Raw genomic sequence first — 15,114 nt, forward strand, 5'->3', positions numbered from 1 at the left:
AAATGACTTTGAAGCTATCACCTCCAGGATGTTTAGTTTGTAATATGGGAGGGGATGGGCTGTTCACCCTTGAGACCGTAAACTAATAAATATTCCAATGTTTAAGTCAGCACGCTGAAGAATATTGTGTTCCCGCTAAGGAGGATGTAGGGTTTATCTTACAAGATGGAGACCTGGTGGTCATTTTCTGCTCTTTGTAATTGAATCTAAAATGAAATGGGATACATTTGTGGACTTTGACAGATTGCTCTGAAGATTTGTTTTAATTACCCTAGGCATGCCTGAGGATAGTTTGTCTAAACTATCCTGGCTGTTAATTGTTCACTTGTTAATTTTTTGCTACCCTGGACTGCAGTGTTGTTCTTACTCACTGATGTTTTCCACCCTGTATGTTTCAGAGCAACAACATTCTTCGCACCAATAAGGCTCTCGTTTCTTGCACTGAGGACACTGAGGGAACAACCCGTTCTCATTTTAGTATAAGGATCCCGTGTCAGAAACACTTCACTGACCGCACTGATTTCTTTCGAACGCTTTCCCTCCTCTTCATAGGGAACAACTGTGCCCTGCACCTGTTGGCTTCCTGCAGGGGCGTCTGAGATTCTCACCATTGATGGGTTTGCTTGATCATGCAGTCTTTGAAAATCAGCACCAATACTCAAAGTGGTGGAAGCAAAGTTTTCAGAAAATACCACCTGGCAGTGCTGCACGTTTTAACAAACCACGCTTTTCTGTAAGACTACTCTGGCAGAGCACTATAGACGGTGGACTTAAGTCTTCACTCATTCACCCGTTATTAAAACGATTATAAGAGGAGCTAAAACAAAGTTTTCAATTTGTTTCAAAAAGAATATCAGTTCAAGTGGTGAAATAGGTAGGTTTCAGTGTTCATTATACTATCTCTGACCATTTTGCATAGGAATTATTTTTTTGAAAAGAGGAATTTGTTAAATGTACTTAAAACCTCTAGTATTACTGTAAGTGTCACCCGAGGTTTATATAAGATCAATTGTAAACCGTTTGTACTAAATGGCAGAATTCTAAGTTTCATTACTCAAGTGTGGTGTACAAATGCACAAACCTAACCGAGTCTTTACAGAAGACTGTGTTAATTTTTATAATCTGGGCCATTTCATATTGTATATTTTTCCCCTTCATCATATTCCATATAGACTTAATTAAAATACAGTTTGCATGTAACTGTCACTACGATGATAAATATTAACATCCTAAAGATGTAATGACAAAATTGGAAAACCTAGATGAAAACCCACAGGGAGGAGGGGTGACTTGGACATAATTTCTTAGAAGCGAAAGTTAAATATTTATGTTCAGCCCAGCAATATGAGTCACAGAGGTAAAAAATTACTAATGCTGATACAGCAACTGGAAATTCTTCAGTACATGGGCAGGTCTTATCTCTACTGTATGATACAGGATGTGGCATTGTGGTGCACTGTCTTGATCTTTGACCTGTTTAGTGGTATACTGCAGGGGACCACTCCTTTTTTGAGTGAATCACTTGGGAAGTCCCTTTTACCATAGTGAAGTGGTAAGACTCACATCCATACTTCCGAGGAGAATGTTGTACGTGAGTGAAGGTGTTTGAGTTAAGAGCTGCATTGGGGCTACAAAGAGAAGTTAATTCCACACCGAAGAGTAGAAAGCTTTTGGCCCTTCTTCAGAAGACTCAACAGCATGTCGCACACACAAACCGTGCAAGACTCTCACCCGCGTCAGAGCCCAACAGCCATTCAGTTCTGCACAGATTCGTTTCACAACGACTTTTTGTGATTTTTTTTTATTGATTAAAATGAATAGTTTCAGTAAACAAAGTGCTGAATAGTTCATGATTTCCTGAAGTGTTATTAAGCTAAACATTTTTTTTTTCATATACTGAGCATCAAAAGAAACTTATCACTCTGTTCCTGCATGTGGGTTTTTAGTAAAGTAAAACGTGTTTTTTGTTTGCTGATCAAATGTTTATTTTCATTAACTGATTGATTAACTCCAGTGACTGGTACATAAGCACTAAATTACTTCGTTAATGAGAGATCTGAAACCCCATTAAGGAAAACCCCCAGAAGGAACCAGCATTCTATGTGCTGTGTGCTAGTTTGGGGAATAATAGACCAGGAGGGCCAGATGTGGCAGTCTGGACAGGAGTGTCAAGTCTCTCCACATCTCCTCTTGCAGTGACGGGTGGCAGCCTGCCTGCACAGAGCCACACTGATCAAGTCCTGGGACTTAAATTGCTGCCCTTCCTGGGGGCTCATTCTGATGTGACCACCTTCCACAGGGCAGTGCACATCTTCATGCCGATTCTTGGACAGACACAATCCCCATTGAAGATTTGTGGGTGAGCTGCGATTGTGTTTGGCATCTCAGACTTGGGGACCAGAGAATAGGCTTGTGTTTGTCCAGGCTTGGAGAGAGGAATGGGACAGAATCCCACCAGACCTCATGTGCAGCTTGACGTCAAGAATGCATCGCACGTGTGGGCACTTGTGTTGTTTCCTTAGTATTGTTGTATTGCTGTGGTCATGCAAGCTGCACGCCTGGGACTTGCACAGGAGACCCTGCATTGATCAGCCCTCTTGATGACAGATGTTAATCGGCACATTCAGCCCTGCCAAGTCCATTCAATAAAATGTCATGGCACCACCTGCAAAAAGTGATTTCCTGGTAACTTAAGGAATTTGTTGCAGCAGACAGTGGTACTTTTCTCTTGATACTTAGCAGAAGTTTAAATCGACGTGTTAGTGTAGTACCTCTCAAAAGGGTGAACATTCCATGTATGGATTGCAAGGGATACAGACTTTTCACTTCAGTCGATCCTCAGATCCACTAGAAGGCGAGATGCCTGATGCCCTCTTTTAGAAGGCAGGATTGTACGTTATTTCAGAGTGTAAGGAAATGACAGTATACTAGACAATTGGTGGTGGCTGGTGTCATCTTATTCTAGGAAAATTGTGCATCTAAGGAGCTGGTATGAATTACCTGCTAAATCGGCTTAGGGTGCTTGAAAGTTATATAGTTTTCCTTAATACATTTGCTTCTAAGGTTTTGGAAACGCCATGTACGAATTACAGACAATATTATTGTCTATTCTTGCTGATCACTGGACTGCAAATATCCCTGTTTTAATACCCAGCTTGCTCCTCTTTAACACATTCTGCATATTGATGTCGGAGTTGTTCTCCTTGTCCTAGTGAAGCCGTTCAGCTCAGAGCTGTTTGTGTGTTGCCTACAAGATGGTGTTAAGTTATATAGCTGAACTGCAGTGTACATTTTGGGAAACTGCACTTGCAGATGTTTATGTGTTACCTGAAATTTACGTTTTGTGAGCTTGAGTAAACTAAACACATTTCTTGCAGTACACACCCTTCTCAATTTCATAGTCTCCTTGTAGCGGAAAAAGAAGGACATTTCAAATATCAAACTGTGAAGTATGATGAGAACGAGGAGACCATTATCTGTTCACAGATCAAAGGATATTAGTGATTCTGGGGATTGCAGAACAAGAATGAACACTATAGTTCTTGACCCCAGTTTGTCTCTCTCTGTACTTATTGTATGTTAATCTGTATGCATTATCATTGTATACTGTACATGACAAAAAGCCTCTTTCTTAAGTTTAATAGTTTAATTTTGCCCCTTTTCTCTGCTTTATAGGTAGTTCATATCTATCCCAGAACGAAAAAAGCAGTTTGAAGATGTGATGAATAATTCTTTGCTATGTTCTGTGAAAATGCCTTTTCAATGTCACTGTGTATTGAATTTGTTTCACATCGCACTGTATTGTAACTGAAATGTGACATTTTCTTCTCTTTTTTTTCCTATCCCTGCAGGGATAATAAGAACGGAAGAACTTTTGGACCATGAAACCACCTCGCGCTATTGGTTGACGGTCTACGCTACCGATCAAGGGGTTGTGCCCCTCTCCTCCTTCATTGAGGTCTACATCGAGGTGCAGGATGTTAATGATAATGCACCCCAGACGGCGAAGCCGGTATATTACCCTTCAGTCATGGAGAACTCCTTGAAGGATGTTTCCATCATCCAGATAGAAGCCTTTGACCCCGACTCCAACTCCAGCGACAAGCTGACCTATAAGATTACCAGCGGAAATCCTCAGGGCTTTTTCACCATCAACCCTAAGACCGGTAAGAGCTTTCTTTTGGGTTGTTGGTGCCGTGCGGGTCCTGTGCAGCTGGACGTTTTAACGCTGTAGTCCAGTTGCTGGCATTCTGGACTTCACAGTGTGAAGAACATGATTCCCATGGCAAGGTGCTGTATATACGTGCTTCAGCCACCTCGGTAGGGAACATATGCTCCTGCCATCTCTTAAATACAGGGCGAGAGAAGAGAAAAAGTCCTAGAAGGCATGAATTCTGAATCGTCGTCTCGCAAATTTTAACATGGGACAAGTCATAACATATCATCCCCAGTATGTAGATTTCTTCATCTTTGTGTATAAAAAAAATGTCATTAACTTTAAACAGTTAAATAATCCTGAAAAATATAGCTTAATTAATTAAATAATCATTTAAATTTTGAAATCTCTTGCACGTTAACCCCGCAGTGTGCAACTGTAATGCTGAGAATGTGGGGAGAGAAAATGACAAAACAGATGGGCTCGCAAATGCTCTTTCAGAATTCTATAAAAATAAACCTTTGATTTAAAAATACACCTGAAAGGGAAGCATGTTGTAAACAGGCAGAAGGAAAGGTGTCCATTTAGTTAAGAGACCTGCCCCAGAAAACGAGTATCCATTCCATTTGCGTCTGTATGTGCTTGTCGCTCTGGGAGGTCCAGGGGAAATTATGAAACAGGTGTACTCTACCAGTTCTTTTTCAAAGGTAACTCAGAGTAGAACAGTCTGGCAGTATTGTAGGAACATACTATCCATGTAATTAGAAGCATACATACCTAACGTCATTTTTACCACAAGTATGATAAAAAATCCCGGTGTAAACGTTTTGTGAACATGGCCCTTTTTTCAAATACCTAGTTATCTTTAAAAGTCAGGAAAGTTAATTCTGTAAATGATATTTTTAAAAAAAAATGAAATCCTAGAGCAGACTTTTCAAGACAGTTACCGGCTGGTGCAAAATGCAGTTTGTGGTTCCCAAACATTTCCTATTTTGATGTAGAAAAAGTATCCTCCATTATGATTTTCTTCGAAATTTCAGTACGCCTTATTGTTTTACAGACACTAAAAATTATAGTTTAGAATATTAGTCTGTTTAATAGTCCTTGATTAACTATTAGGACTAGTACTTTATTCTTGAACGCATAAAGTAATTCTTATGTATGTGAAAATATGTAAACAGATTGAACATTACTCTAAGGCAGTATAACTAAACTCCAGTCTCACAAAAGTCCTTATTAATGTTGTTGTGCTGAAGGAAAAAAATCGTATTTGTAGTAGTTTGTATTTTCTTGTTTTATTGAGATTATAGATGGAACAAATCAGTATTTAAAGCTGTCCTTTGAATTCAGGATAAAAACTGTACTTCAGTATAATCCGCTCAAAATGTTTTCTGCGATCAACTTTGAAATTATATTGCACACTGAACAAGCCTGCTTAGCCTGAGTGGAGCCTTTTATTCTAATAAAAAATTCAGTATATTTTCTGTTGGCAAGGTCATTGGAAGAATGTACAAAGGACTGTGAACAAGGAGATGGACCAGAGGAGAAATTAAAAAATAAATTAAAATTCTTCTGCTACCTCCAGAATCCTGAGAAAGGAAATCAGCTTGTCTTCTACAATTCAATGTGATATTTCAGTACTACAGACTGACAAAGATATTTATTTTAGATATACTTCTTACAAAAGAGGAAATTTAAGGAGCATCATTCTGTACAGATTTGGGTCTAATCATAAAGTAGAATATATTCATATGACAGATTATCACTTATTGTCACTTATCATTCATGTTCTCGTTCTTTACTGAATGCGTACATTAAATTCAGGGCACTGTTGAATGAGTAAAACCCATTTGTGTGTTTGAGAGCTTGTTGGAGAATTTACCAGGATAATTTACCAGGTTTGGAGCTCTCTGTCATAGACCCACCCAAAGAAATAACACTTCCTGCTCTCCTCTAATAAAGACGCATTACGGACAACGATTCTACTGAGACGTGGGGGTGTTAAATACAATTTGTTTCCGGGATTCATTATTCTTGACTAACAACGTCGTCATTAACCAAAACAGGGAGAATGAAGTATTGATCCAGAGTGTTTTTGGCGATAGGTAGTATGTGCTGGGAGGTAATGAAGCCACTCTTCTTCCTTGCGGAAACGTGTTTCAGGAGTTATCGAAGAATCCCCGTTAGGTCTCTCATGTGGTGAATTGGTAACATTAGGGGTAATTACACAGAACAAAATGAGTCGACTCTTTGATGAAGGGGTTCGAGTGGGGCGCTGGATCAGAGGAGCGGGCAGAGATGAATCTACCCTGGAAGCAGAAAGGAGAAAACAATGTATGAATGTGCTGTAGAGCCTTCAGATATCACGGTGTATAGTTATTACGCAGCTCTCGTGTGATAATAATAATATCACTTTATTGGCCCTGTACAATTTCTTGCATTTCTCAGACCCCAGCTTGCTCTCCATGAGACACACAGGCAGGGAGAGGGAAGCTTGGGGTCAGAGCGCAGGCTCAGCCATTTGTACGGCGCCCCTGGAGCAGTTGGGGGGGTGAAGGGCCTTGCTCAGGGGCCCATAGGAGTAGGATTCCTCTGCCGGCTGTGGGATTTGAACCAGCAACCTTCCAGCCACAGGCGCAGATCCTGAGCCACCGCTCCGCCCTATCACGGCTGTATTGTATTTTTTTATTGAACGTTTAGCCATTGTAGGTTGAGAACCAGAAGAAACAAGGGAAATTCTGTGTCTGCACTAGTAGAAGGCAGCCACACACTTGTCTGAGGCTGTCGTCGTATGTGACCTGTTGCAGCACACTACTGGCAAGGGCTGTGAAATACAATTTAATCTCTTTAAAATGAATCAAAGTTTTAAGGTTACTAGCAGCGAGACTACATAAAGGTGAATGATAAAACTGAAAGCCTTCATTTCTTTATCATTCACCTTTATGTAGTCTCACTGCTACACAACTGTGCAGTTGTGTCAATAACTGGTGTTTACACACGGGTTTCTGGAGTTTTCTTTTCTATTCCACTTGGCAGATGTTTCAATGCACACTGCACAGCAAGGTTTTGCAAGACTGACCTTGAAATTAATTGTGATCTAAATATTTTAGTTTCATGTCAGTACGGTATTAACGTTTACAGTCACCTGAATCGCTTCCGGCACAAGCAGAATAAGTGGGCTGTGTTTCGTTGAGTGTTGTTGTTTGCTCGTTTGCTGCACAGTAAGGTTTGGGCAGTGATGTCGAGAGCCACACATTCCTGTGTTAGCCTTCTTGTTCTTTGGATCTGGTCCTTGTATATAAGAGACGAGAGCTGAAAGCAAAACAACAAAAAAAGAATGTACAGTTTATAAAGAAGCTGCATAGAATTACTATTCATTACTATTCACAGAGCTAGGGAACACTCTAGCACATTAATGTAGAAGGTCTTTTTATCAGTGTTTAAAAGGAAAATGCAATTTATTCTACATGCAGCCTGCCAAAGAGCAGAATTCAACAAAGACCAAATAATAAGTAAATATGACATTACCAGCTGCATAATACGCAGGTAGGTTATTTGATTTATTAATAGTGTAGGTGGAAAGATGAATCGATTAAAAGAAAATGTGACAAAAGCTTCACCTGATCGTAATTAAAAAGCGTTACATAACACTAATGCAAATCAAAATAATTCTGATTAATCCCTAAAGAGGGCTGTTTTTTGTTTGAATTTATTTGAAACCCACTACATTTAAAATTTTAGGAACATTTAGGAACCGTCTAACTCGTTTGGTAGTTAGAAGTTAATTGATCCAAGGATTACATCCAGTTATTGAATGAAACGGGTATCGGCTTTCATCGATATACAACATGGCTGGGCAGCAAGCTGTCTGTTACTTCCTCAACCCTAAGCGAGGTACAAGGTAGATTTCAAAGTTTATGATTTCAAGCTCAGGACATAACTGTACCTCTTACTGTTTTTTTTGCCTTATGAAACTATTGAGAAAAACAAGAATGTTGTTTGTGTCCTAGATTTGCCAGCAGCCGCAGAGTCTGGGTGTTTTTGTTGTTGCGGCTTTACTAAACAACTCTTGGTTGCAGACTTGTGGCTCTGCAGAGAACTGATGCAGCACATTAGATATCTGCTCGTGTACAGATTTAGAATTTTCCTTTAGTTTTTACACTGGCGTGCGCCATCTTTCTGTTGCGAGAGAAACTCTCTCGGATTACCCAAGACCGAATACGGCACCAGTGTGCATTAACAGAGACCTGCAGGAGTCACATTTGTCCTCTTCACATATTTCTAGGGGCTTTGCAAACAAGCTCGTCACACTTCACAAAAAAGATCAATCTTTAAGCCCCAAAATCTTGAGCTTCAGAAAGTGCCTTTCTTTAATATCAAAATCTTTTTTGAAATCAAGTGTCGACTACCTTTGTTCTCATTGATTAAAGAAAAGAATACGGGTCGGGCCAGCAAAGTTTATTTCCCGAACATTCCTGCAGTAAATCTAGGAGCGAAAAAAACCAGCCGTTTAGCTCGGCACATTCAGCGGCTCCCAGGCCTCCGAAGCCTTGCGTTCCACACTGCAGCTGCCACTTTCCCGTTCTGATCACGTTTCCCTCGTTTGTTCTCCAAACGATGGAGACTTTTGCGGATGGGCCGAATCAGTATCTTGGCACCTTTCGGGGCAGTTTGAAAAACCGCGTTTGATGTCGGTACCTCTCTGCCTGCGTGTGCCGCGGTCCCATTCATGTCGGGCCTCCTGGCGTCAAGGCCGAGCAGCCCCGCGCCGGGAGTGCCCATCCAGCTTGGCGGGAGGAGGTTTTGCTGTCGGGCATGCCATTGATGCTGCTCACGTATGTTGCGCTTCGGTGACTGTGGTGAGGCATAGGCGACGCTCTGTGCCACATACCTTAGCATTTTCAAAGGGGAGCTCTTTGGAGCACAGTGCTGCCATGTGGCCAGTGGCCAGCATGTCAGAAGCATGCATCTGAATGTGTCATACACCAGGCGATTAAGATTGGGATCTGTTTAATAAAGCCCTTTGAGGTGATCAGAGATCAGCAGTGTGTCAAGCTCTCAAGGACGATTTTTGAGTCTTGCTTGAAGGTGTGTTTGAAAAATCTGTGGCGGACTTTCAGGACTTTTTTTTTTGTCTAAGAGTCTGAACAATAGCATATCTTTTTTGTTAAGTGGGATGAAAGTTCATTTGTATGCAGCTCACAGATGCTGAAAGGCACAAACAGAAGGAGCAGTACATAGAGGATTAAACTGACAAAAGGGCAGGTTTGAATAAAACATATCTATGTAAAACTGTCTTGTCATTTTTATGGACAGCAGGTAACCTACTTAATTGTAATGTTTGGGATTATAGGAAACATTGATGAACTGTTATTCCTCTGTCTTTTTGAAGGCCTCTAATGCAGGCATGCATGATCTTCACTGTGTTAAATTGACAGCTGAGAGCACAGTATTAGCATGGACCGAGTCATTTCTCAGCTCCAGGCAGATATGATAAACTAAGCCAAAAGTGAATCAGGATAACTTCCTGAAGTTATTTCCTTCCTGCATAAGAATTAAATTGTCCAGAATGATACAGTTCAAACATCTTGCCATCAGCTTGAGGCTCATTATCTTCCTATATTGCCATTATGCTACAAGTCTAAAAATCTGGGGACATTGACCTTTGCAATTACATGGGGATCTTTTAGTTGTTGTTTTTTCGCTTGTGGCGGAGTTGTGTGCAGTCTGTAAAAAGGGGTTTTGTTGGATGCTTAAGTGCATCCCAGTAGAGAGTGTAGCTCAGAGTTAAGTGGCCACAGCGTTCTCTTACTGTACAGTGTTGTAATTGGCAAAAGACTATTTGGTTTTATGTTCTGTAGTTGGACTCGGGTATTAAACTTTAATGTACCAGTGTATGAAAACAGACTCTATTTTGTCTCCCCTAGAAGTGGGGCATTTTAAAAGTAAAGACCAAATTGAAAGAAGAGAGTAGCTCTCCCAGGTTCATGGCTATGAAAATGAAGTGTGAACCTGTAATATGCTTGCAGCAGGGACCTAGTCACTGTAGTAAATTGTAAAGAAATATCTCAGCAATTCATGCGAGTATGGATTTCTCTGTCAGGTTTATATGCATCACTAATCCCTGGAGAAACATGAAAAGCAGTGAAATGCTCATAGCCAGTGGGTTTAACAGCAAATCATCCTCATCCTGCTTCCTCATATCAGTTTTCAGCAACGCCTTCTGTGTTCAGAACAATGTCAGCATGTTTTCAAAGACCCCGCGGAGAGCTCGGAAACCCAAATAGGAAATTGATACTACCTCCAACAACTTCCTGCAGTTTCCTGCAGTTTTCAGTGAACCACAGCCATCCCAAACGAAGGTTAAGAAAACTCATGGGGTGAGGCTGCTCTTCTGTTGTTTCTGATTAAATGGATTTAAATACATCTGTTGTAAAACACAAGTGTCAGATCACACCTTGCCTTTTTTTTTACATTTAACAAGAGAATTGCTATTACGTGCATAAAGATATACTGTAGTAGTTTTCTAATAATATGGTTATAGTTGAGTATTTCAGTTGAGGAATGCAGACTTAAGTGTGGTTTTGAATTATTGCACTATTTAATCTACTGTGCAATGTTTCAGTGTAGCAAAAGAGAAGAAGAGGCCAAATCCAGAAGGATTTAGTGGTTTCCTCTAAATTGACCCCTTATTAAGCACTGGGATGCAGATGTACATTTTAATGAAGCTGCGTGTTGAGTTCTTTGCACAATTTGATTAATCTGCCCACATTTTCCAGAATTCTATTTAAGTGAATCTGCATTTATGTGATGCTTTTTTTGTAATACTGTATATGTATTGTACTTTTGTATACTGTGTGTGTGTGTATTGCTTGTGATTGTGCTGTTTAAACCGCTTTGTAATTTAGAAACCTCCACGACTTTCATGTATGCATGATCATCTTTCTAAAAAGATCAGTCTGGCAGCACGTTTTAAGATGTCGGCTTCATTATTTTTAGAGTTTATTTAAACACTTTAAAATTGCAGTGTTTAATATGCAATCTTTTTCTTACTTTCTTTCGATTCACTTCATTACTTACAGAAGTAATTGCAAATCCTATTTTTTCTTCCATTGCTTTCTTCTTGGTTCAATATTGTGTTTTATTTTTATCCAACATAAACCTACAAAGAATCATTTTATTGTATGAATACACTGAGATTTTGCTTTTAATATTGATTGCCAATTTTCTTATATGGATATCCGTCTGTTCTCCTCTGTTAATCACACAGCTGGGGGTTAATGGGTTTTCATTAATGCTCCGGTTTCCTTTATGCCTTTGTTCTTTTGGCAGTAAACAGTGGAAAGCACTGAAAACTGCTCGAGAGTATCCATGATTCTGCAATGCTTCATTTTGGGAAGAGGAATGAAATGCAAAGTTTGCAGCAAAGAGAGTAAAATGAACTGTCTGAATTTATTTCCATGGAAGCTGTAGAGTGTGGCCTAAAGGAACCCATTCCCTATATTTAAGATGGATGGAATGCCGGGTTCTGTCTGATGTGTGGAATTCCTTCCTGCTAAAATAATATGTTTGGATTAGAACAGTTTGCAGTAAGCTGTGCTGTTTCTTTTTTATGTCTGTAAGTTTTTGTACTTCATGAGATGTTGACCATCTTTGACTATTTTTGGCATATCCATATATTCTTTGCAGTTGATGTCATCTGTATGTCGTTTGTATAATTCTACATTGAAAAATGGTTTTGTAAAAAACTGTAATTTTAGAAAATAGACTGATCTTGGTTTAAAGACTGGGAGAGCCACCTGATGAGTCAGTAATGGGTTCAAGTTGGAATATTTATAGGTGATGTCAATACGCCGTATTTACCACGAGAGTCAATATTTTTGGAAGTGTGCCGTGCTAGTTTGTATAGTTTAAACAACAGCCGCTTCTGTGCAAATTCTGTACAAAAAGTTTAAGGCATTTAATTGAAAGGGGGGGGGTTCTACACTGAGATCTATCAGGTCCTGTACATTTGCACATGGAGTGGCTAGTAGCTTAACCCTTACTAATTCTATAACTTGCTAAGACAGGCAACTTTTGCAATCATCAGCTCGGTGCTTTTCTGTTAACAATTTTGAATGAATGCATTGGGTCTTTCTTTATAAATGTGAAAGCTGAGCTGGAAAGTGCTTACTCTGTTACATGTCACACATTTATTCTTGAACCAGAAGAAAGTGTGGTGGCAACAGCTTTGCAACAGTTAGTTAAGTGCCAGGATAATTCTGCATTTGCATCTTTTTTCTGTTAGCCCATAATGAAGCTGACTTACAGCTGATAATATGTCGTGGGAGTGGGGGGCGGCAGCCTACACAGTATATAACAGGTTTGATGAGAGTATGTGGATGCAACCTGCAAGAATCACTGTGCTTTTGTGTTAGTATGCTTGAATGCATCATTATGCTGTATATATATATAATGCATATACAAATGCTGTGTGTTCTTGAAAGTGTTTAATTATCCTGAGATCCTAACATCAAAGGATAAACAAGGAACCTTGCACATTTCTAGCCGAAGGCACCAAGACTAGTTTAAGCAACCGTCTTCAGTTCTGGCAGTTAAAATTTAGGGGCTGAGAGTTACAGTATACCTCTCACAGAGCCGTTAACTTTTGACCGTTCCAACAAAAGTTGCAGAGATCAGTAATCCTTAGTATTTTGCAAACAGCTGGTTCTGTGAAACTCGGGAGTGCTGTGAGTTTGTGTGTTTTCTGGGCAGTCCCCGGGGACTGGGTATTAAGCTTTCTTTGTCTCCTGTTACCGTGACTACATGCCTCTTGTTAGATGTTGAAAAATGTTTTGAAATGAATGCAATAAAGACAGCACACTTTAACACATGGTTTTACTGTTTGCCCCGAGCAGTAAAAGCAAATAAAATCTATCATGCTGTGTTATCTTTTATCAGCGTATAATATTTAAAGCAAATCTAACAGTAGGTTTTTAATATAGAGAATTAATTATTTGCATACGTTGGAGGATTTTTAGAAATTATGTAAGTGCATTTTCTTTTAAAAATGTCTGCATCTGTTTGTGGCTGAAGGAGGTTTTAATAAAATGGGCTTTGGAGTTCTTTAAAGAGCAGTACTTTTAAAATATTTTGGAGTCAAGCACGAGACAATCTTTTAAAATCGGTTCACCTTTTAGAATAAAATGGTAATTAAAAATGTAATGCACGTGTTGGAACTTCAAATTAATTTTGTATTTAATCCTAATGATATTGCACCTTTTTGTAACCTGCTTAGTAATTGTATTTGGCTAGCCTCGTCAACATGTTTTATCTACGATGGTATTCCAGCTTTTGCAAATGAAAATGTGAATTTTAGTTAGGGTTGTATTTTTAAAGCGTATGTGGAACTTCCAGAAAAAAAATAAGCCATTTATTTTCAGCGGAATAAATCGCAGTACTATTTTTACAAAGTTGTAAGTTGTGGCTTGCTATTCTTGTCTTAGCATATGTGCCCATCGGCTTGGGTTTCGGAAATCCTTTTTTTATGCTAATCAGATGCAGTGTGGTAGTAAAAGATTTCTTATGCGGTCAGGGCTGGCACATCGATTCTGCATTCTCTTCTTGCAAGGTTACAATTAAACTGGGAGTGAAAATAATAACTTTAAATTTAAATTTAAAGTGGCAGCAACATGCTCGGTATACATGGTGTAGCTTGCTCTTCTAAAAAAAAGAGATGAATAACATTTTCAGGAATAAATGCACATTCTTAAACAAGTTTGGTTAAGTATGTTTAACTCCAACATACAGTTTTGAAGGCGCTTCACTGACTTTTCATGTGCTGTTTTAAATCGGTACTGCTCTCATTTAGCTCTTTTTGTTTGACTTGTCTTCTTGGTTTATAAGCACTACATTCGCTGGAAGTGTTATGGTTGACGTTATTGATTTGGCAGACACATTTATCCAAAGTGATTCATATTTGTGCACATTTATGGTACAGTGTTTGTACCAGAGCCCTGATCTCTGCGCCACATTTTGCAGCATTGTTTTTATTTAACTTTGAAGGCTGCAGACTTTTACTTAAAATCACAGCACCTCCTTACTTAACATTTGTTCAGCTTGGAGCAAACCTGAGAGCAATATCTTTCTGTTGCATTTGAGTGCTGTTAACAAGTTCCTGCGGTATTTAGCATCTAATAATGAGAGACTGGCTGAGTGAGTAGAAAATCCATGGAGAAGATCAAAGGAAAGGCAATTTAAAAGGCCATTTGATGCCTTTTTCACAACTATCTTAAAAGAAACAATTATGAATGGTGTGAAATACCACTGCCTCTAGGAATATTTAAATCTGTGTCCTAACTGAACAGTTTTTTTAATATTTATCCCATCATCTGTGATTTTAGAAGTGATAGTTTAAAGAAGGAAAAGGCTTAAAACCGTCACGATCAGTTCTGATGTAGTAATTTATTTTTTAGTGTAAGTGGTGGTCAGGCAAATGAGCAGGGATGATCAGGAAGCCTGCGTAAAAAGAAAAGGCTCTGCTGCTCGGTACTGCGATGGTTGAAGTGTAATGTTAATCTTAAAAAAAAATTCATCTAGAAAACCATATTGCATTTTTGTGATGAAGTCTGCTGTAAAATGTTTTAATCGCTTTTACCATTTCTTTCATCAGGTCTGGTAACAACTACTTCAAGGAAACTGGATCGAGAGCAGCAAGCGGAACATATTCTTGAAGTAAGGTCCTTTTTAGTTCTTGTGCTAAATCTTGCCCACTTTATGGTCGGTTTTCTGTAGATTTCAGGGATTCCTGGATAACTCTTTTTGTTTATATTGAATGTTTTATGAATGTTTCATCCTCACTTCTCTGATTGAAATCATGGTATTTAGTTGTTTGGGTTATATACCCAGGAGCCGGACACTCAACGGGTTTAAAGTTGATTCAGAGAGAGTAAAGGAACAATTCAGGGATTTCGATTCTT

General features: G+C 39.2%; 1 protein-coding gene across 10 annotated transcripts in view; it reads left to right on the plus strand.

Moving 5' to 3' along the window:
- Window positions 1-15,114, plus strand: part of fat1a (FAT atypical cadherin 1a) — a 75,180-nt gene that overhangs the window by 22,611 nt on the left and 37,455 nt on the right. For all 10 annotated transcript variants that reach the window (XR_015940140.1, XM_088640156.1, XM_088639469.1 and 7 more), the window contains exons 3-4: window positions 3,852-4,166; window positions 14,808-14,869. Coding sequence is in view for 9 of the 10 variants with exons in the window: in XM_088640156.1 (XP_088496282.1) it covers window positions 3,852-4,166; window positions 14,808-14,869 (377 nt within the window). In the remaining variant the exon portion in view is untranslated. The remainder of the gene's footprint in view (window positions 1-3,851; window positions 4,167-14,807; window positions 14,870-15,114) is intronic.

Source organism: Lepisosteus platostomus, chromosome 1, assembly GCF_059453375.1.
Source record: "Lepisosteus platostomus isolate fLepPlt1 chromosome 1, fLepPlt1.hap1, whole genome shotgun sequence".
NCBI lineage: Eukaryota > Metazoa > Chordata > Actinopteri > Semionotiformes > Lepisosteidae > Lepisosteus > Lepisosteus platostomus.